This window comes from Borostomias antarcticus, assembly GCF_949987555.1.
Source record: "Borostomias antarcticus genome assembly, chromosome: 23".
NCBI classification, from domain to species: Eukaryota; Metazoa; Chordata; class Actinopteri; order Stomiiformes; family Stomiidae; genus Borostomias; species Borostomias antarcticus.
This window is the reverse complement of record NC_140256.1, coordinates 7,295,007-7,316,047: the sequence shown is the minus strand read 5'-3', so window position 1 is coordinate 7,316,047 and position 21,041 is coordinate 7,295,007. Positions and strand designations below refer to the sequence as shown.

The 21,041-nt window shown below is 49.3% G+C and overlaps 3 protein-coding genes across 3 annotated transcripts; 2 read left to right on the top strand and 1 right to left on the bottom strand.

Moving 5' to 3' along the window:
* The first annotated feature begins 45 nt into the window (after positions 1 to 45).
* tfip11 (tuftelin interacting protein 11) lies at positions 46 to 6,076 on the top strand. The gene is made up of 15 exons (XM_084456806.1): positions 46 to 164; positions 583 to 790; positions 1,186 to 1,366; positions 1,498 to 1,660; positions 1,781 to 1,908; positions 2,120 to 2,281; positions 2,443 to 2,634; positions 2,926 to 3,105; positions 3,228 to 3,362; positions 3,591 to 3,694; positions 3,829 to 3,997; positions 4,268 to 4,511; positions 4,792 to 4,934; positions 5,301 to 5,466; positions 5,617 to 6,076. Exons 2-15 carry the CDS (start codon positions 585 to 587, stop codon positions 5,961 to 5,963), a joined length of 2,520 nt encoding a protein of 839 aa, XP_084312932.1. The 5' UTR covers positions 46 to 164; positions 583 to 584; the 3' UTR covers positions 5,964 to 6,076.
* A 377-nt stretch (positions 6,077 to 6,453) lies between these two features.
* On the top strand, positions 6,454 to 13,980 carry thoc5 (THO complex 5). Its single transcript, XM_084456814.1, has 20 exons — positions 6,454 to 6,565; positions 6,783 to 6,883; positions 7,161 to 7,304; positions 7,416 to 7,529; positions 7,642 to 7,739; positions 7,932 to 8,078; positions 8,342 to 8,456; positions 8,697 to 8,829; positions 9,718 to 9,795; positions 10,044 to 10,087; positions 10,930 to 11,029; positions 11,656 to 11,764; positions 11,961 to 12,062; positions 12,145 to 12,241; positions 12,570 to 12,681; positions 12,771 to 12,874; positions 12,980 to 13,067; positions 13,239 to 13,354; positions 13,526 to 13,716; positions 13,814 to 13,980. The coding sequence occupies exons 2-20, from the start codon at positions 6,785 to 6,787 to the stop codon at positions 13,875 to 13,877; spliced, it is 2,055 nt and encodes a 684-aa protein (XP_084312940.1). The 5' UTR covers positions 6,454 to 6,565; positions 6,783 to 6,784; the 3' UTR covers positions 13,878 to 13,980.
* Positions 13,981 to 16,396: 2,416 nt separating this feature from the next.
* On the bottom strand, positions 16,397 to 20,761 carry LOC311324886 (uncharacterized protein; the record flags this gene model as incomplete). The annotated part of the gene is made up of 4 exons (XM_084457483.1): positions 16,397 to 17,744; positions 17,919 to 18,043; positions 18,352 to 18,551; positions 20,002 to 20,761. The coding sequence occupies 4 exons, from the start codon at positions 20,759 to 20,761 to the stop codon at positions 16,397 to 16,399; spliced, it is 2,433 nt and encodes an 810-aa protein (XP_084313609.1).
* Positions 20,762 to 21,041: the final 280 nt, after the last annotated feature.

Below are 21,041 nucleotides of genomic sequence, written 5' to 3'. Positions count from 1 at the left end.
TTAGAATGTAACACACATATTTTCTTCCGGTACACAGCGGAAGTACTTGAAATGACATGTCGATAACGTTTTTGACTTCTTGGAACGATTCTTCACCCTAAAACAATTTTCTATTAATCCGACCTGTTCTTACTGTAATTGAAAAGTGCAACTGAACGGTTGAGGTACGTGGAATAACAACGCCATTCTCCTAGCTAACGTTAGTACATTTTCTAATATGTTGTTGCTTGCTTGCTAGCTAGCTAGTTTGAGACCCTGATGTGTGTTGCTAACTAGCTAGTGCTAGCTGGCTGATTATGTGTTAGCGTGTAGCTAGCTGTGGCTAGACTGTTTTTATTGTATATCTAGCTGTGGCTAGACGTATATTTTTTTTATTGTGTAACGTTAGCCGTTGTTTAACATGAACTGTATTATTCAGCAAACCTACCAAGACGATTAGACTATAGATTACAATCTGTAAATCTAGCTAGCTAGCTTGATATCCAACAAGTCAGCAGTAGCCCGCTCTAACGTCAGATGCAGTGGGCTTGCCACATTCGTGCTAAAACGAATTAACCCATGTTATGTTCTCTCTCTCCCCAGCCATGTCTATGTCCCATCTTTATGGGCGGAAAAGAGAGGAGGAGGAGGACGGTGTGGAGATCGAGAGCTTCGAGGTGACAGAATGGGACCTGGCCAACGAATTTAACCCAGACCGTCGTAGACACAGGTTCACCAAGGAGGAAGCCACATATGGCATCTGGGCGGATAGAGACTCTGATGATGAGAGACCCAGCTTTGGGGGCAAGAGGTGTGTATTTTTGTTGTGTCTCTGTGTTTGGCGGTGCTTTACTGTTAAACATTTACAAAAAATATTCCAAACTGGCAACATCAGCCTCACAGGGAAGCTCCTGCTGTGACAGGCATTTTTAGCTATGACCAGCAGCCCTGTAGCTTGCTCTGTCGGATGGTTGGTTGGTTGGTCGATCGGTTGGTTGGTTGGTCCACAAAAAGTGGGTCTGGCTGCACATCTGTGCTACATGTGTGTACGTGGTCGCAGCTATTATGAATTGACACTTGTTGTTGGTGTCTGTCTGACATAGGCGTCCTATAGAATGGGGTTACCATGAGATGTACTGTACAGTAAGTTTCACCTAACTATATTACCTGTGAATGACTTTGTGTGCGTGTTCGTGTTCGTTCCAGGTCTAAGGACTACTCTGCCCCAGTGAGCTTTGTGAGTGCGGGGCTGAGGAAGTCGGCAGCAGAGGAGAAGAAGCAGCAGCAGAGGGAAGGAGGCGGGTCCGATGACTCTGATGAGGATGACACACCCACTCCGCCCGCCCCTCCCTCCTCCCGGAGCACTGCCGCCAAGAAACTTCAGACGGTACACTTCAACAACAACAACAGCAGCAGCAATAGCATTTATATACAGAGAAGACGCATGTCTGCGTGTTTTGCCTAATTTGACACTTACCTTCACTCTCTCTCTCTTTCTCTTGCTCTGCCTTGTCCCAGGGAGGTAACTTCCGGGTCAGCCAGTCCCAGAGGACATTTGCCGCTGGTATCCGGGCAGGACAGGACCTAGGCACATGGGAAAAACACACGCGCGGGATTGGACAGAAACTCCTCCAGAAGATGGGCTACGTACAGGGGAAAGGGCTCGGCAAGAACGCACAAGGTGGGTACCAACCGAGGGGATGGGGTTGCGACCGTGAAAAGATCTGACTGCGGGAAACGTTGAACGCACACAACACCAGGTTAAGTTTGGGGTATGACGTGTAACGCCATCTGTCCGTAGGTATTGTGAATCCCATTGAGGCGAAGGTCCGCAAGGGGAAGGGGGCGGTGGGCGCCTACGGCAATGAGCGAACCAAGCAGAGTCTGCAGGACTTCCCTGTGGTCGACTCGGAGGAGGAGGAGGAGAAGGTAGACTCTTCTCACACTTCCTTTCCTTATCTCCTGTTTCCTTGTTCAATCCCGTACCCCGCGAAGAATCAACTAAGCGAACGGGAGTGGCGAGGGTGGCAATGGACAAAAGAATGACTTTCTTTCTGCCTCTTTCCTGCTGTCTCTCTCTCACCCTCCCCTTCTCTCTCTCTCTCTCTCTCTCTCTCTCTAACCCCGTCTCTCCATGCAGGAGTTCCAGAAGGAGCTGGGCCAATGGCGTCGAGACCCGGGCGGGGCAGCTGGGAAGAAGAAGCCCAAGTACTCCTACAGGACAGTGGAGGAGCTGAAGGCTAAAGGCAAGCTGGTGGGGCGGACCACTCACACGCCCGCAGGAGAGCTCGCCCAAGTGAAGGTGAGAGGGAGCCATTATTAAAAAATATACCGTATATGCCACAGACACACAAGTATAGCATGTGCACCCTGTAAGTATGCAGTAACAGGATATATAACATTGAGCACATCATCGTTTTTGTCTTCCTATCTTTCTCTCCCTCCCTCCCTCCTGTCCGCTAGGTGATAGACATGACTGGCAGAGAACAGAAGGTGTACTACAGCTACAGTCAGATGACCAACAAACACAGCGTTCCAGAGGAGGCTCCACTGAGCATGACCGCGCGCGACCAGAAGCCCTCTGGCTTCGCCCTCCCAGAGCTGGAGCACAACCTGCAGCTCCTCATAGACCTGACGGAACAGGACATCCTGCAGGTGACCTTTCAACCCTGTAGCCTCCCTTTCCCCTAAACCCAGACTGACTGTGCCCCAAGACCCTGGTCCCTTTTTCAATACTAAGTGTCCTTCCTTCACTTACTTTGAGTAATCACCGATTTTGGTGTGACTGGATAGGTGTGGAGGAACACAGCCTTTACACCTATCCAGTCATGTTAGATCTGTGAAAAACGCCAAGGGAGAGAGGAAGGAAGGATATATGCTCAGAGTGATGAGACGTGTTGTTTATTCATGCTGTAGATCTTACTCGCTTGTCTTCCCTCTGTCCAGTCTGCGAGGCGCCTGCAGCATGAGAGAGACGTGGTGGTCTCCCTGACCCACGAGTCCTCGGGTCTGCAGGCGCGGCTGGAGACGGAGAGCGGCAGCATCCAGAGGCTGGACGCCGTGCTGGGATTGGTGGAGCGCTTTCAGAGCGGAGAGACCGCGCCCGGAGAGGGACCCAGTCTGCAGGTAGACACACACACACACACACACACACCAGGCGGACCCCCCCGTTAAAATCCCATATTTGGTGTGTGATTCCCAGCCGATGCCTGATGGTATGTCCTGTGTGTGGTCCTCTCTCTCTCTAGGAGTGTGCCCGCATCTTCGAGACCCTGCAGATGGAGTACTATGAGGAGTATAAGATCATGGGCTTGGGGGATCTGGCTGTGGCTGTGGTCCATCCGCTACTCCAAGAGAAACTACGTACCTGGGACCCACTGAAGGTACACAGCACATAGACTTTACACGAGGGGAACCATTTACGCACTGGCAAGATTCTTTCATATTAAAGCAGCTGCCCTCTTCCCGTGTGTGTGTGTGTGTGTGTGTCTGTGTGTGTGTCTGTGTGTGTCTGTGTGTGTCTGTGTGTGTGTCTGTGTGTGTCTGTGTGTGTGTCTGTGTGTGTGTCTGTGTGTGTGTGTGTGTCTGTGTCTGTGTGTGTCTCCCTGTAGGACAGTGCGTATGGACTGGAGGAGGTGGGTCAGTGGAGAGCCATTCTAGAGTCTGGACAGCTTCACTCTAGTACTCCTGAGGCACACATGGATCCCTACCACAGGTACACACACACCCACATGCACTGGCCCACTGATTGACAAACCAGCAGGAGTGTCCTGGGACTTACGGCTTATCATAGACAGTATTATAGGCCCTGTCACAAACTGTGTATAACCTGTGTGTGTGGTCTAACAGGCTGCTGTGGGAGGTGTGGATTCCAGTACTGAGGGTGTGTGTGTCGGGGTGGCAGCCCCGCATGGTGGGCCCCATGGTGGACTGTGTGAAGGAGTGGGCCCCCATCCTCCCCCTATGGATCCTCGACCACCTACTGGAGCAGCTCATCTTCCCCCGGCTCCAGAGAGAGGTCAGATATACCATACACGCATACATGTTCACAAGGCTAGGAGCAGCTGGTATGAACACACTGTCATGCAAAATGATTTAGTTGCAGTGTGAACAGTCTACACAATCACACTGTCACACACACACACACACACACACAGTCACACACCCATTTGCATTCACTCCTATGCACACACTCTACAACAGGATACATGCCCAGGATACACACCCACTTCTCTCTCTTTTTCTCTCTCTCTCTCACTCGATCACTCACTCACTCACTCTCTAATAGGTGGATAACTGGAATCCTTTGACGGACACAGTGCCTATCGACTCCTGGCTCCACCCCTGGCTGCCCCTACTCCAATCACGGCTGGAGCCTCTGTACCCACCCATCCGCAGTAAACTAGCCACTGCCCTGCAGCGCTGGCATCCTAGCGACTGCTCCGCCCGCCTCATCCTGCAGCCGTGGAAGGACGTCTTCTCACCCGGGGCCTGGGAGGCCTTCATGGTTAAAAACATCATCCCGAAACTAGGTACGCACACACGCATACGCATGGATAACCACTTTTTTCCATCATCGTGCCTGGGGGCCAATTAAACATACATCTTCAACATAGTGTGCCTACCGTTCTCCCATCAACGCTCTACTACCTTTCACCCACTCTCTGTCTCTCTCCCTCCCTCTCTCCCTCCTTCCCTCTCTCCCTCCTTCCCTCTCTCCCTCCTCCCTCCCAGTGTCTCTTCCTCTCTCCTCCTTTTCTCCCTCCCTCTATCCTTCCCTTCCCCCCTCTTCCTCCCTCCCTCTTCTCTTAGCCCTGTGTCTGGGGGACCTGGTGATCAACCCTCACCAGCAGCCGATGGAAACCTTCCACTGGGTGATGGACTGGGAAGGCATGCTGTCCCCCTCCAGCCTGGTCTCCCTGCTGGACAAAAACTTCTTCCCCAAGTGGCTGCAGGTATGTGTGTGTATACTGTACATGCTTCCTCCACAGGCATACACAGTATGTGTTGATGGGGTGTTAGCTTAGCATGTGTTGATGGGGTGTTAGCTTAGCATGTGTTGATGGTGTGTTAGCTTAGCATGTGTTGATGGGGTGTTTAGTTAGCTTAGCATGTGTTGATGGTGTGTTCAAACCAGGAAAGAGTACTGTCTGTATTTCATTGACAAGCCAAAGAGGAATGATAGTGTATTATTTCTTCAGGGGCGATGTGGAATTCTAAACTGTTGAGGGGAAAATGTGGAGTCTGCTTATTAAAGTGTGCGTGTGTGCGTGTGTGTGTGTGTGTGTGCGTGGGTGTGCGTGCACGTGTGTGTTTTACAGGTGCTGTGCTCGTGGCTCAGTAACAGTCCCAACTACGAGGAGATCACCAAATGGTATCTGGGCTGGAAGACCATGTTCAGTGACGCTGTGTTGGCCCAGCCACTCGTCAAGGACAAGTTTAACGAAGCACTGGACATCATGAACCGTGCAGTGTCCTCGGGCATGGGTTAGTAACACGCGCACACACACACACACACACACACACACAACACTATTGTTTCTCAGCCATCCCTAAATGTGAAACATCTTATTACCCGGTCTGACCCTCTCAACTCACCGTCTCTCTCCTCTCTCTCCTCGCTCCTCTCTCCCTCAGGTGGGTACATGCAACCCGGCGCCAGGGAGAACATCGCCTACCTCACCCAGACGGAGCGGCGGAAGGACTTCCAGTACGAGGCCCTGCAGGAGCGCCGGGACGCGGAGAGCGTGGCGCAGAGGGGCATCGGCGCCAGCCTGCCCGCCAACTTCAAGGACCTGATCCAGACCAAGGCGGAGGAGAACAACATCGTCTTCATGCCCCTGGTGGCCAAGCGCCACGAGGGCAAGCAGCTGTACACGTTCGGACGCATCGTCATCTACATAGACAGAGCGGTGGTGTTCGTCCAGGGAGAGAAGACGTGGGTCCCCACCTCGCTGCAGAGCCTGATAGACATGGCCAAGTGAGAGAGAGGAGTGAGAGATGGAGGAGTGAGAAGAGGTGTAAAGTGTGCACCGTGTAGAAAACCAGCACACTCGTTGTTGCCTGTCTGTTATTTTGTTTGTAATACTTGTTTGAAACATGCCAATGTCTGGAACCATGAATAAAATAATTTTAGGGACTTTCTACTTACATTTCCTTGGTTTTTAATTGAATGCGTCCCGTTTTGTTGTTGTGATAAGAGAGGAAAAGGGAAAGATGGTCTAACCTCCATCTTAACCCATACTGAAGTGAGTAGTTTGAAAAAGGGGTAGGGAAGAGGAACACAGCATACTTCCTAATATTATAACCTTGATTCTACCTGGTTTAAGCCAATTGGATTATATACAATATGAATGTTGAAGCCCCTTGTCCAAGGCAATTTTCATGACAGGTTCTGCACAGCCCTGTAGAGGGCGCTATACTCCAGAGAACGATCTACAGGAAGCTACGTACCGGAATACCACTGAGGAAGACCTCCAGCTCCCATGGTGCTTTGCATTGGAACTGGTTTACGACAAATTGGCTACGCTGTTCATAAAGAAATAAAACCAATTGTATAAATTCTCAGTTTTAAAACATATCTCAGGTGAGTAATAATATTAGACATCTAATCACCTAATATTTAGTAGGAATGCGCAAAAAAATAGCTGAGAAAATGACTAGCTGGCTTGATATGCTAACTAGTTAGCCAGCTAGCTAGGCAGTTTGAACGCCAAAACAATGCGCTGTGCTTAAAACCTAGAATCGTGGTGTTTATTCATTCAAACAATGATTCTTTGTTCTCTGGAACTCGTATTTGCCAGCCATGTCGTCCTCCGACGCTCTGAAGAAACGCAAGGCGAAAGTGGTCCGCAGTGAGACCGGCACTCCAGAGGGGAAGCGAGGTCGTGGAGATGGAGACCAGGTAACGTGAAGCATTGCGGGCTTTAGGGGAGATGACTTAGGGACGTGCAAAGAGGTTTGGCTATAGGAACAACGCCAGAATTACACACTAACGTTAATCTGATGTGATCTGATTATGTCGCCTTAGATCCCGGTGCCCATTGTTGCCATTCAAAAGAGATGGTGGCAAAGCCCAGGGAAGTTGATGACTGCAACTGACACATTCTGTGTGTGTGTGTGTGTGTGTGTGTGTGTGTGTGTGTGTGTGTGTGTGTGTGTGTGTGTGTGTGAGAGAGCAGGATGTACGGGTGTACAGTGAAGAGGTGGAGCTGGATGGTCGGGACCCAGAGCAGGACTATCAACAGTACAAGCAGACGTGTGAAAATCTCACCAAACTCATGGGGGAGATCCAGGAGCTGAAAGCCAGAGGGGCCAAAGATGGGGTGAGACATGCATGCACACACAACACACACACACCACACACACACACACACACACATACACACACACACAGACACACACAGTCTTAACTAATGCCCTGTGTGTCCCTGCAGTGTGCTGAGGTCGAGCAGAAACGCATGCAGAGCTGCATCCACTTCATGAGTCTGAAGAAACTCAACCGCCTGGCTCACATGAGACTGAAGAGAGGCCGAGACCAGACACATGAGGTAACACACACATTCACGTTGATAACACAATACACACACAGACACACAAGGTCATGTGTCATAGAATTCTCTCTCCCTCCCTCTCTCTCCCTCCCCCTCTCCCTCTCTCCAGGGGAAGCAGAGAGTGGATGTGCTCCACCTGCAGCTGCAGAATCTGCTCTATGAGGTCATGCATCTGCAGAAGGAGATCAGCAAGTGTCTGGAATTCAAGTAATCACTGCGGGGGGGCAACACTACCAATATAACTTTAATCTAACTGCTGGCAGCTCTTGTGTCCTTTCTAGCTGTTGTCTAGAGCAGAATTCGAGATCCACAGCATCGATCCCAGACATTATAAGCGATTATATCTCTCTTGTCGTTCTCTCTCTCTTTCTCTCTCTATTTCTCTATCCCTCTCTCCAGGTCTAAACATGAGGAGATAGACTTGGTGAATGTGGATGAGTTTTACCAGGGGGCCCCTCAAGACATCTCCCGCCCCGCCCTGACCAAGGACGACCCCCACCAGCTCACACTGGCACGCCTGGACTGGGAGCTAGAGCAGAGGAAGAGGTACACATACACACACACACACACACACAGTGGACACACTGCAAGATACATTTATGTTGTGCTCGCTTTTTCAGGTTGTCATTGTCTGATCTTGTTTTTAATTGACTGACCTGTATAAATAACAGGTCATGGGTAAAACATGTGAGATGCACACATGTGACCAGTGATAGGTGTGTGTGTGGCTGAGAGTAATAATATTGTGTGTGTGTGTGTGTGTGTGTGTGTGTGTGTGTGTGTGTGTGTGTGTGTGTGTGTGTTGATAGATTGGCTGAGCAGTACAAGGAATCTCAGGCCTCCAAGGAGAAGATCCAGAAGAGCATTGAGGTGAAGAAGGAACATCTGAGCAGCCTTCAGCCTGGACTCAACGCCATCATGCAGGTACACACACACAGACACGCACACACACACACACGCACACACACACACACAGAGCCACACAGTCCATAGTCACACTGGACTCACTATCATTCACATAGATCTACAGCCTCGATTGCTTTATCAGGGCTATTCTGACACAGAATAGCCAGTGAGCTACTGTTTCTCTTCGCCCGCTTGGCATGGTATCGAATGTCACCAGCCATATCTGATCCCCATCGTTCCTCTCCCCTCTCCTCCCAGGCTTCCCTCCCAGTGCAGGAGTATCTGTCCATGCCGTTTGAGCAGACCCACAGACAGACAGAGATCTCCCGCCACCTCCCCCCCTCCCTCTACGTCCTGCTGGTCCAGGCCAACGCCTACGGACAGGCCTGCGGTGAGTCTGCGCGTCCGCACTCTGTACACGGGAACACGCTCATTTTTTTCCCCAAGTGTCTGCGCGTTTCTTTTTCAGCACGCTGCTCTGACAAAGCGCTGTGCGTTTGAGTGCTTCACCATGTCGTGTACACGGTGCCCGTGCAAATGGCCTACAACTGTTAACTGTTTGTGTACCAAATACATTGACAAATACATTCACTAGATGGACAACAGGTTATATTTGTAAAGTTTTGAGATAAATAACAAAATAAAAAGGAATGTATTTCTGTCTTCTGCATGGCTCTGAGTGTCTGAGTCACAGGCAGACAGGCTGTCACTGTCCTTTGTCCTAGGTGATGGCCAATTGTGAAAGATCATGGGGTGTGGTAGGTTTGTGGTGTGGGTAATGAACATTCTGATTGCCTGCTAATTATCTTGCTAAATTTGGGAACTGTTGTGACTAAAGTCTTTTTTGGGCTATTTAGATCTAAGATGTTCTAAATAATTTTGACATCATTACATAACCAAGACTGATGGACAACTTTTGTAGTTTGTAGATCTCTTGACAAGTTGGTAGATCTATTGACACGCTGAATATGGTACTGACCAAACTATTGATGGCATATAAATGTAGCTGTGATTGTCCTTCAAATAAAAACATAAATTGCTTTGGAGTAAGTGGTTAAGTTGATGACATTTAAATAAGTATCCGACAACATCAAAATCAAAAAGCTGGAAAAAATTCAGCACAGACCTGAGGGGGTTAACGTGTGTGTTCCTGCTGACGCGCATGTGTGGGTGGTCGTCACTGTAACCGCCGTTATTTGAGTATGCTCTGTTTACGTATAATTTGACATACAATTTGACCTCGACCTTGAAGGTGTTCTGTCCTCTTTGTGTGTTTCAGATAAGAAGCTGAGCGTGTCCATAGCGGGTGACGTGGACGAGGCCAAGGCCCTGTCCAAACCCCCAGAGGACTCCCAGGGTAAGGGCTGCTCACACACGTACAGCACACACACACGCTCACACACACGCTCACACACACACCTACGACACGCCAGGCCTTCCTTCAGCAGGCCTGCGGTCATGGTTTGGTGTCCTGTCATGTGAATACACCCTCCCTGTAGTGCTTCGCTAGTTCACGAGGGACCTCCGGTTAATGAGTGTGTTTGTGTGCGGGTGGCCAGTTGACCAGTGTTCTGACCTGCTCTCTTGACTGTCTGTCCTGTCCAGACGACGAGAGCGACTCAGACGCTGAGGAGGAGCAGGAGAAGACGGTGAGTGTGAAGCCTGTCTTCACCCTGTACTCCCACTAGAGGTCCCCCTCTGTCAGCCCTCTCTCGTCTCTCGCCCCAGAATGTCACCGGGTACACCTGTCCTCTTAAATACCTCACTCCTCTGCTGTCACACACACAGACACACACACACACACTCACTCACTCGCTCTCGGCTGACACAAACAGGAGAGCTGAGAGCTATTGATCGCTTCCTTCTTCCTATTCGCCACTGCCAGTCGGGATTCTGGGAATATGTACTGGGTTAGGCTGTGTGTCTGTAACCCGAGACCAGCACACACACATACACACTCACACACACACACACTCTCTCTCTCTCTCTCTCTCTCTCTCTCTCTCTCTCTCCCCCTCTCTCTCTGTCTCAGACACACACACAGCTGTGTTGTTTAATATTAACGATTTAGGCCTATTTCTGGATTCCTATTTTGCTGAACGAGACTCACATGCTGGACTCACTGATCGGCATCAATTACTGCTGCTGGGTTCCGGTCCAGCTCAGCTCTCACACTCGTCCTTCCTTCCCTCCCTTCTTCCTTCCTTCCTTCCTTCCTCCCTTCCTTCCTTCCTTCCTTCCTTCCTCCCTTCCTTCCTCCCTTCCTTCCTTCCTTGCTTGCATCCTAAAAACATTTATATTCAGTGTGTTCAAGATATGGTTTAAAACACTCCTTCTTTTATGAACAGCAAAAACACATCTTGAAACATTTTTAAATGTATTATACACACATACACACACATACTATATATGATGATGAGGCTGGAACGGTGAAGGTGGAGGGTGCTGTGCTTCCGCCCACATCTCACGTCCCTGTCTTTGGGTCTCTCAGAAGAGGAGGAGGGCCACCAACAGCGGTCAGCTGGACGACAAGCGTCGTGAGATGCTGAAGAGACACCCCCTGTCTCTCTGCCTGGACCTGAAGTGTAAAGGTAGCTCCCTCTCCACACACACACATACATACACACACACACACACACACATGCTTGAGTGCCTCTTAGGTTTGGGGGAGACTCTAAGCTCCCTCACAGGGTCAGGTCCAGAGCTTGCTATGATGTCAGGACCCTCTACTGCCCCCTAGTGGGTTACAGACGGGCTCCTTGGCTGGGAGGAGGGTTCTGCATTGCAGGCATAACTCTAGTGTGTGTGTGTGAGAGAGAGAGAGAGAGAGAGAGAGAGAATTCTGGAGAGCTGGCTGGCAGTGGTGTGGGAATGCAGCACCTTTCTACACATTTAACTAAGCATATTTTCACCCTCTCTCTCTCTTTCTCTCTCTCTCTCTCTCTCTCTCTCTCTTCCTCTGTTGTCGTGGATGCAGCTTTCTTGTGTATCAGCTCGGTTGGTTTACTGCAGTAAAAGCCTCAGGCATGTTTAGCTAGACTACCGTGTGTGTGAGTGTCATCGAGTTCTCTGACTGCAGAGATTGAAGCTGAGCTAAGAGCTGATCCAGCGTAACCTCTCTCCAGTGTGTTCAGGACAGCCACACACACACATACACACTCATATAATAGATGCAGTTAAACTGTGTGTGTGTTCTCTTTATCCTCCACACCTGCAGATGGAAGTGTTCTGCACCTCTTCTTCTACTACTTGATGAACCTCAACATCATGACTGTGAAAGCTAAAGTCTCCACCACCACCGATCTCACCTCTGCCATCAGTGCAGGGTCAGTGTGTGTGTGTGTCTGGTCTGGTCTGTCTGTCCTGTCTGTCTGTGTGTGTGTGTGTGTGTGTGTGTGTGTGTGTGTGTGGTGTGGTATGTCTAACCGTGTGTGTGTGTGCGTGCTCGTGTCTATAGTATGCATGTCAGCACTTGTGTTTGTACGTGTCTAATCTGAGCGGGTAAATCGTGTTTCCTCACAGGGATTTGTTGAACGCCGACACGCTGCTGAACTGCCTCTATGCTAACGACCAGGGACAAGAGACGCCCAACCCGGCTAACCGCTACCAGTTTGATAAAGTGGGGTAAGGATGCCCACCACTACCAGGTATAGAGAGACCACATTGTGAGTCATCACCTTGAATATGAAGCCCTGCTCTCTTCCAGGATCACGTCCTTCGGGGACTATGTGGCAGAGCATGGCCATCCCTACATGTGGGTCCAGAGCCTGGGAGGACTGCAGTTCCCCAGCGATGCCCCAGGGGTGTGTTTCTGTTCTCTCTCCCTGTCTCTCTCTCCATCTCTCTCCCTATCTCTCTTTCTCTCTCTCTCTCTCCCTATCTCTCTCTCCCCCTATCTCTCTCTCTCTCCCTATCTCTGTCTCTCTCTCTATCTCCCTATCTCTGTCTGTCTGTGTGTCTCTCTCTGTCTCAGACACACACACACAGTTGTGTTGTTTAATATTAATGATTTAGGCCTATTTCTGGATTCCTATTTTGCTGAACGAGACTCGCCTCTGTGTGTGTGTGTGTGTGTGTGTGTGTGTGTGTGTGTGTGTGTGTGTGTGTGTGTGCGTGTGTGTGTGTGTGCAGGGTGCTCGTGTGGGCAACTCTCTGAGTGCCAGTCAAATGGAGAGCACCATGAAGCTGCTAAGAGGACGCGTCCAGTCACGCCTGGCCCTTCACAAACAGTTCTCCTCACTGGGTGGGTGCACACACACACACACACACACAGATGGTGCGCTAGTGAACTTCATCTCTTCCTAACCGAGGTCTTTGTCCCTCCCCCTCCAGAGCACAGTATTGTCCCGGTCTCCAGTGAGTGTCAGCACCTGTTCCCTGCCAAGGTGCTCTCTCGCCTGGCTCGCTGGACGACCATCGCATACCAGGAGTACACGGTACACACGCCAACCCACAATCACTTCTCCGTCTCTTTTTTTGTCTTTTTTTCTTTTAAATCTAGAATTGTTGAACGTCCTCTTGTTTTGTCCGTCTCTTCCCAGGAGCTGGCGTACGCACGGCATGTGTGTGACGCTGGTCTGGCCCGAGACACGGACCTCTTCTTCATGGCCGTGGTGGAGAGGGGCACAGGTACCAGCTCTGCATCACTGGGGCTTTGCTGATAGTTGGATTAAATTGACTGTCGCAAACACATATACAAATCTCTGCTTAGACTGACCATTATTTTTCCTGCATAGTAACTCCCTCCCTCTCTCTCTCTCTCTCTCTCTCTCTCTCTCTCTCTCACTCTCTCTCTCTCAGCTCGCCTCCAGGCTGCAGTGGTGCTGAACCCTCGCTACCCAGAAGTCTCTCCTTTGTTCTCTCTCTCTCTCAACTGGAAGGGCGTGCGCAGTGGGCGCACTGACGACAACCTCCGAGTGAGAGCCAGATCGATTCATTTAATTACTGGGGACGCTTGTCTGCCGGGCACAGTTCTTTCAGCTGGCTTTACTGCAACTGTCTGACATCCTCCATCCCTCCCCATATACCATGGAGAGTGAGATGATTGGTTGAAGGCTGTGACTGACATCTCTCTTACCCTATCGCAGGCCATGGAAAGCGAGGTGAATGTGTTTAAAGGGGAGCTTCAGGGTCCCTCCCCAGGGCACCAGCTCCTGACCAATCAAGTGGCTCGTCTCTGCTTGTGCCTGGACGTGTATCTGGAGACTGACGGACAGGATGACAGCGTGGAAGGACCGCGCGAGTTCCCCCGGGAGAAGATGTGTCTGCGCACAGTCAGGTACTCTACCACACACACACACATACACACACACACACTCATACTCGTATCTCGCTATCTCTGACAAGTCTTTTTTTCGTACTCTGTCTGCTTTCAGGGGTCCGAACCGTCTGAAGCCGTTCAAGTACAACCATCCTCAAGGTTTCTTCAGTCATCGTTGACCCTAACCTTAACTTCCGAGCCCTGACCTCTACCCTATGGTCCGAAACACACCCTGGCCGTTAGCTGACCGTAGCATTTTACCCTCAAATACTGTTTCAAGTACCTTGCCTCTTTTAAGTGAAAAACTTTGTGTCATTTGAACAATAAAAATCATATTTTTATGGTACAAACTTCTTCTGTTCCTGGACTTTTATGTTTGCAAATGGATTCGGCTTCTCTGTTTTCTTTCTCGAGTTCCTTCCTTCTCATCTCTTTTAAATTTCTCTCATAGTCTAGGGCCTGGCTAAGATAATGTATGCACTTCATTCAGGAGAGAATATCTCAACTGTTATAGACTAATATGACCCCAAGGAACAACATGGGATGTGTGAGATTCTCTATCCGGGACAAAAAACCTGAAAATGACCATGCCCTTTTTAAGGGGAGACACTATACAGGTGAACAGTTATTTTTTCCCTGAAAGATGTCCTCATGAATTTCTACCAGTCTAATCTTCACATTAAGAGAAAAATGTATCTACTATCCATTCCATTTCTGATATCGTCTCTCCTTCTCTGTCTCTTTCACTCTCTTCCCCTCCCCTACTCTCTCTGTCTATAAATAGCTTTCTGCACCAGCGTTGATCGTGTCGTGGTTCAGCTCTTTACAAGCTGAGTCATTCGCTAGACTCTAGAAAGCCATGAAATATACACACGTCTCTCTCACACACACACACTGTTCAGTAACTTCACTCATCGGGTAATTTCAAAAAGGAAAGAAAGTGATGGAAGCCTGTAGAGAATTCTACAGATTTCTTTGCACCTTTAATCCCCCCCCTGACTTGGAGTTGTTAAACCGAGTTTCAAACATTGCTTAGTCAAAAATTTTCATCACCCTCCTCACTGACATGGCTGTAGAAATATGACAACATTGTGTCATCAGAAATGTGGTCAAGACAGAAGTTAAAAAGGAGGCTAGGAAATGGGGCTGTGGTAAAATGTTGGAACATGGCCATAGTTTTGTGAGTGGTTTGGGTACAGTGCCAGGTGGTGATTTAGTGTGATGGTGAGTTGTGATTCTGAAAGAGTTTTGTGTTTATGCACAGTCATTCATCAGGTATAATAACATATTTGTGCATTCGGTTTCAAGTTAGTTTTTTCCTCAACTCCTCCCCTACAGTTCTCCAGAAGGAGGACCAGGAAGTCTGAACTGACATAACATCATGGGGATAGATATTATAAGTAAGGATTTTTATTTTTAAGGCCTCTGCCTAAGGATAAGTACAATTATTTAGAAGATGAAAAGTATCATCCTCTCAGGCTGTGATGCTCCATGAGTTTGTATTTGTGGTCTGTACTGTGAAGCAGGTATGGACGAAGTTGGGAGAGGACAGAAAGAGAGACATAGAGAGAGTGAGACGTGTGGAAGGTCAGCTGCACTCTGAACTCCTAGCTGTGGTGTGTGGGTATGCGTGCATGAGTGTGCGTGCTCTGCCCTGATCTGTGAGCAGGGCAGGCTTATTTCTCTATAGCTCCTGATTTATGTATGAGACCAGGCTACGTAAACATCGGTGCAGTGTGGTGGCAAATTTGTGAAGGTGCATCTCCACTCCCCTTCTCTTCCCAGACGCAATGCAGCACTGTACGCACGCACATTTTGGAGTTAGAAGCCACACCCTTCATCTCTCTTTGACACTGCTTCTAGCGCTTCCCACAATGCTAACTAAAGCTTAAAACTGCTTTCATAGTGGATGAACATTGTACAACATATGCTGTGTAACATTGTAGACAGGAGTAAAACAACCCCTGGATGTAGTTCTGTTTTTGTATGTGCACTACAAGACAGCCAAACAACTTGACAAACGACAAACAAAACATTTTAGTTCTTTTTTTTTTACCTTTATTTATTCATCAGTTTCACGTTGCATTTTCTCAGCAGTTTATACATGGCACAGTCATCATCATCATCATCATCATCATCATGTGATATTCAACCCAGAACGGTAAGTTTCAGGAGAATCTGCAGCAAGGTGCACAACAAGCAAGGTTGTCTCTAACCTATTCACAGTCGTAAATAGAATATACATTTATATATCTCTTCATACATATATATTCATCTGTCACAATCTGTAGTTTTATGTTGACATCTTTCCCATTGTAAAGGCTTGTGTAGGTACGGTAACCTAAACACTACTCCGGCTGGCTCCAGTCACAAGGAGTCTGTTTTAATGCACTTGTTATAATGATGATTTACGTTGTCACATTCAGGTAAGAGTTGAAGAGCATTCTGCATTCACTACAGTCATACATAAGAAGCTTCATATCATGAGGGCTATTTGCTAGAGATCACTATTGCTTACTTACAAGACTGTCACCTGGTCTGCTTTGGCCACCATTCATTTAAATTGAAGGCGCTCGGATCCTAAGTGACGTACCATCCCTCCCCTGGTCCCTCCCTCTATTACCCTCCCTCCCATAATGTTCTTTGGTGTCTCTTTCCCACCCCCCTCCAACCGGGACAGAAACTCAGTGTCTAAGACTCACTTTTTGGCCTTTTCCTCCTTGCTCACCTTGGCCTCAGTGCTGGAAGACTTCTTCTTGTCTGTCTTCCCTCCATCCTCCTTACTGTCAGCTGCCTTGGGGCTTTCCTTCTCCTTTTTCTCCTCGGTTTTCTTCTCGTCTTTCTTGCTCTCTGTTTTCTCGGGTGCTGCTACTTTAGGGGAAGGTTTCTCCTCTGCCTTGGGCTTGTCTTCTGTTTTAGGAGGGCTGGCCTTTTCTTCCTCCTTCTTAGCTGGGGCGGGGCTCTCCTTGGGCGTGGACTTGGGGGCGGGCTTGTCCTCGGCTGGTTTGGCTGCAGGGGAGGGTTTGGGGGTGTCAGCCTTCTTGGGGGTCTCCTCTGCCTTGCTCTCCTTCTTTGTATCGGGTTTGTCTGTCTCAGCCTTGCTCTCAGGCTTTTCTTTCTCTTTGGGCTCCGGCTTTTTCTCCTCCTTCACGGGCTCGGGCTGCTCCTTCTCTTTCTTCTCCACCTTCTTCTCCTCCTTCTTCTCCTTGGCAGCCTCAGGCTGCTCCTTCTCTTTCTTCTCTTCCTTTGCAGGCTCAGACTGCTCCTTCTTTTTCTTCTCCTCCTCTTTCTTCTCCTTCACCGGCTCAGGCTGCTCCTTCTCTTTCTTCTCCTCCTTCTCCTTGGCAGCCTCAGGTTGCTCCTTCTCTTTCTTCTCCTCCTTCACCGGCTCAGGCTGTTCCATCTCTTTCTTCTCTTCGGGGGCATCTTTGGTGACAGGGGACTTGGGCTCAGGGGATTTTGGCTTATCATCTGTTGGAGATTTTGCCGCAGGAGACTTAGCGGGTGATTTGGGCATGGGTGACTTGGATTCAGGTGACTTGGATTCAGGTGATTTGGATTTAGGTGATTTGGATTCAGGTGACTTGGATTCAGGGGATTTGGATTTAGGTGATTTGGATTCTGGTGATTTGACTGCTGGAGATTTGGGCTCGGGGGTCTTGGGGGGAGACTTGGAAGGAGGGGAGGCAGCCTTCTCAGGTGATTTGGATTTCTCTTCCTCTTCCTCCTCACCTCCCGCTTCTTCTTCTTCTTCTCCCTTCTCCTCAGCTCCCTCTCCATCCTCTTCTTTCTTATCCTCTACTTCCTCACCTTCTTCCTCTTCCTCTTCTGCTTTGGTATCGTCACCCTCCTCTTCATCTCCTTCCTCCTTGTCCTCCTTTTCTCCCTCTTCCTCGTCTGCGTCCTCTGTCACCTCAGTGACCTGGGTCTCGTCCGTCTGTTCCTCCACTATAACGGTATCTGACAACTCCTCTGCTTTAAGCTTCAGGTAGGAGTAAGGCGCCGGCCCCGAAAAGAACCGAGACTCCTCCCCTTCCAGCAACTTCCTGTTTTTGAAGGCAAACGTAAACACAGGAAGTAGCATCTTAGTCAAAGTAGAAAAGAGGGTTTAGGATGGCAACTTTAATGCATTTCATTGCTTCCTTTTGTAAGAAATAGAGCTAATTAGAGTCATATATACAGCAGATTCTCTGATTAGACTAGAGAGCACCCGGACCTACCTGTAGGCCGCAATCTCTATGTCCAGAGCCATCTTGACGTTCAGCAGCTCCTGGTACTCCCTCAGCTGGCTGGCCATCTCCCACTTGGTGCTCTTCAGCTCATTGTCCAACTGGTGGATATTCTCCTGAATGACCAACATACACACACACACACACACACACACACACACACACACACACACACACACCACAGACAGTGTCAGAAATTCAAATAAATAGACAGAGAGGTACTGTATGTAGTCTGAAACTCATGATTGGTGGGTGGAGTGGTGAGATGTTGCACAATGAGAGGCAGAGAGGAGTGTTGTTGGATCCTGGCTTTGCTTATTAAATTGCTGTTTAACTGGAGTGCCCACTGGTGTGCATGAATGATTGATTGAGGTGTGTGTGTTTGCCTGGGTGAGTGTGTGTATAATGTGTAGTGTGCTCATGCCTGCAGTGAGTTGAGGTCTCCATGGTGTCTGTCCTCGCTCTCCAGGCGTTGCCTTTCTAGAGACGACTCGATGCCTCGGAGGGTCTCCAGCTCGATGGTGCGGCTCTGCAGCTGGCGGCGGTACTCGGCGATCTCCTCCTGGATGCTACGAATGGCGTCCGTGTTCCCGCGGGCAGCCGTAGACAGGCGGTCCATACGCACTGCGGAGAGCATGGACACCGACAGCAGGGGAGAGATCACTGACACACATGCCGTGGTTTAAGGAGTAAGTGTCAGAGCCAGAGTGGTCCATAGAGCAGGAGTCTATCCTGTGTTTCAGCCCATCAACTGGTCTATAACCTTGCTTTAGCCCCAGTCCAACTCCCTACTGCTGAGTATGTAGCAGAGAGGCATTGGGTCCCATTTTATCTTTGGTGATTAGCTACCAATCTCAAATTCAAAAAGAGTCGACACACTCAGCGCTGGCCATATGTTGGAACAGGATAGCAGTAGCACACATTGCATGTCCCGTATATGCTGTATGTGTTATTGTCTCCATGTCTGACTCTGGGATCCACCTTGGTAATGCTTGGTGGCAGCCATTTTGTCAATACATGTTTGGACTGACCTATGTGTCAAAGTCACAACCATTAGCAGGGAGTGACCTTGGGCAGTGTCAGCCTGTCGGTCGGCGTTCTGATTCAGCTAGCTGCCTTCATTTCCCAGCAGACCAGTGATCTGTTTGTGGTTCCATTTATACATACACTCTGACTGTCAAAAAACAGTGCTATAGAGGAAATATGTATTCGTATATGTGCTGGTATATCTTTCTGTCTCAAGGGATACCTTTGTTCTACCCAATAAATTAGTATCTACACTGAGAGATAGTGAGGATTAAAGAGCTGTGTTAATCCCTAGTTTGCTAATCATTTTGCCTGCCTGTCTCTGACTCAGGAATGCCCTTGAGACAGGTTCTCTCCTAAATACTGCAGTGTATTCAAAGGTGGAAGAGCTCACATAGGCTACACCACAACATACACTGACACCTACAAACAGACAAGAAAACACAGCAAGACAGACTAGCCTAGGCTGTTCAAGATACACACACAGTCCCTCCACTCTGTCCTCAGTTCAGATTTTGGGGTATCCTGTGCAGAGTTGCACTGAGGATTAATGTGTCACAAAGGCATGGCAGCAGCAAGCTAAAATGAGACCCGATGTCTCGAATAATAATAGTAATAATATAAAGTAATAGGAAAAATAGATAGTTATTCCCTGCCTTAAACTGTTTCATGAAATAACAGCTTGGCAGGCAAGCAGAAGGTTCGAGAACTGAATGCGACACCGACCACCTCGGAAACTGCTGAATCACAGTTGTGTGCGTCAAAAGATGCATCAGAATGAGTCTAACAAAATAAAAGTGAATAAACGTCGTTGACTTTCCCCATCTTTGGATGATGACTAGGCTAACTGATGCGTAATTGCGCACCCTTTATCTATTCAATAACCTTTGAGATACCAGATAAATCTCCACGGAAGTTCAGCACCACGGACAGGGACTCCGTCAATCCTCCCTCTCGCTAAGCAGCATCACTAAAAGTGGCAATGGGAGTTTCTGGAAAGTGGTAGCCTATAAAGTTGGAAAATACATTTAAAGGTGCTGTTTCTCACCACTGAACCATTCCTCTGCCTGCGTTGCGCTCTTTGACGCGTGGCCGTCCAGCTGCGCACGGATCTCTCGCAGCGCGCTCGTGACGTCCGCCTTCATCGTGTCTCGAACCTCGAAGTTCACCTGCGCGCCCTGCATTTGTGCGAGAAGGTCTGCCACCTCCTCTTCATGGTTCTTCTTCAAGAACGCGACCTCCTCTTGCAGTGCGCGCAGCTTCTTGTCCAGCTCTAGCCGCGCAAGCCCGCACTCGTCTACATACTTGTTCATGGCGCGCGCGGCAGCCTCCATCTCCTCCCGGTTGCGTGCCTCGTCCTCCAGCCTAGCCCGGGCGTGCAGGATGTCCTCCTCCAGGTGCTCGTGCTCCAGGACCGCACGCGCCTTCTCTCCGGTCAGCTGTTGCACCAGGCCCCTCAGATCACCCAGCTCGCGGTCGTAATGCTCTCCAACGGACGCGCGTCCCGCCTGGCTCTGCCGCAGAGAGTCAGCCTCCGCCTCCAGGTTCCTGTTGAGCAACTCGAGATTTCGCACCTTGTCGATGTAGCCCGCGAACCGGTCGTTCAGAGTCTGAAGAATCTCCTTCTCGTTCCTCCTTGCCATATCCCCGCCAAAGCTATCCAGACTGTCCGCGGAGGACTGTTGCGGCTGACTGTAGGCCGGGCGACGGCGCTGAGAGTGGAAGCCGCTGGAAGAGGACAGGGAGACTGTCCGAGCCTTGCGGTATGGCATCGGGCCGTAGAGGTGATGGTCCAGCGTGAAACTCATCTTGCTGGGCCGAGTGAGGTACACTGACTGACTGCAGCAGGAGAGGAAATGTTGGGCTTTTATAGGAGGGAGGGAAAAACTCACAACTCAGCACTGAGGCACAGTTTCTCCTTAAAGAGACAGCAGTTTCAGCTGCACGGCATCAGATCTCTAAACGTCGTCCTATCAACATCGCAAAGGTAGCATAGCATATGTTACCAATTGCTGTACATCTGTAGGACACAGTGGCCAGTGATAAGAAGGGTGACACAAACTGAAACAGTTTGAATCGAAATCTGGA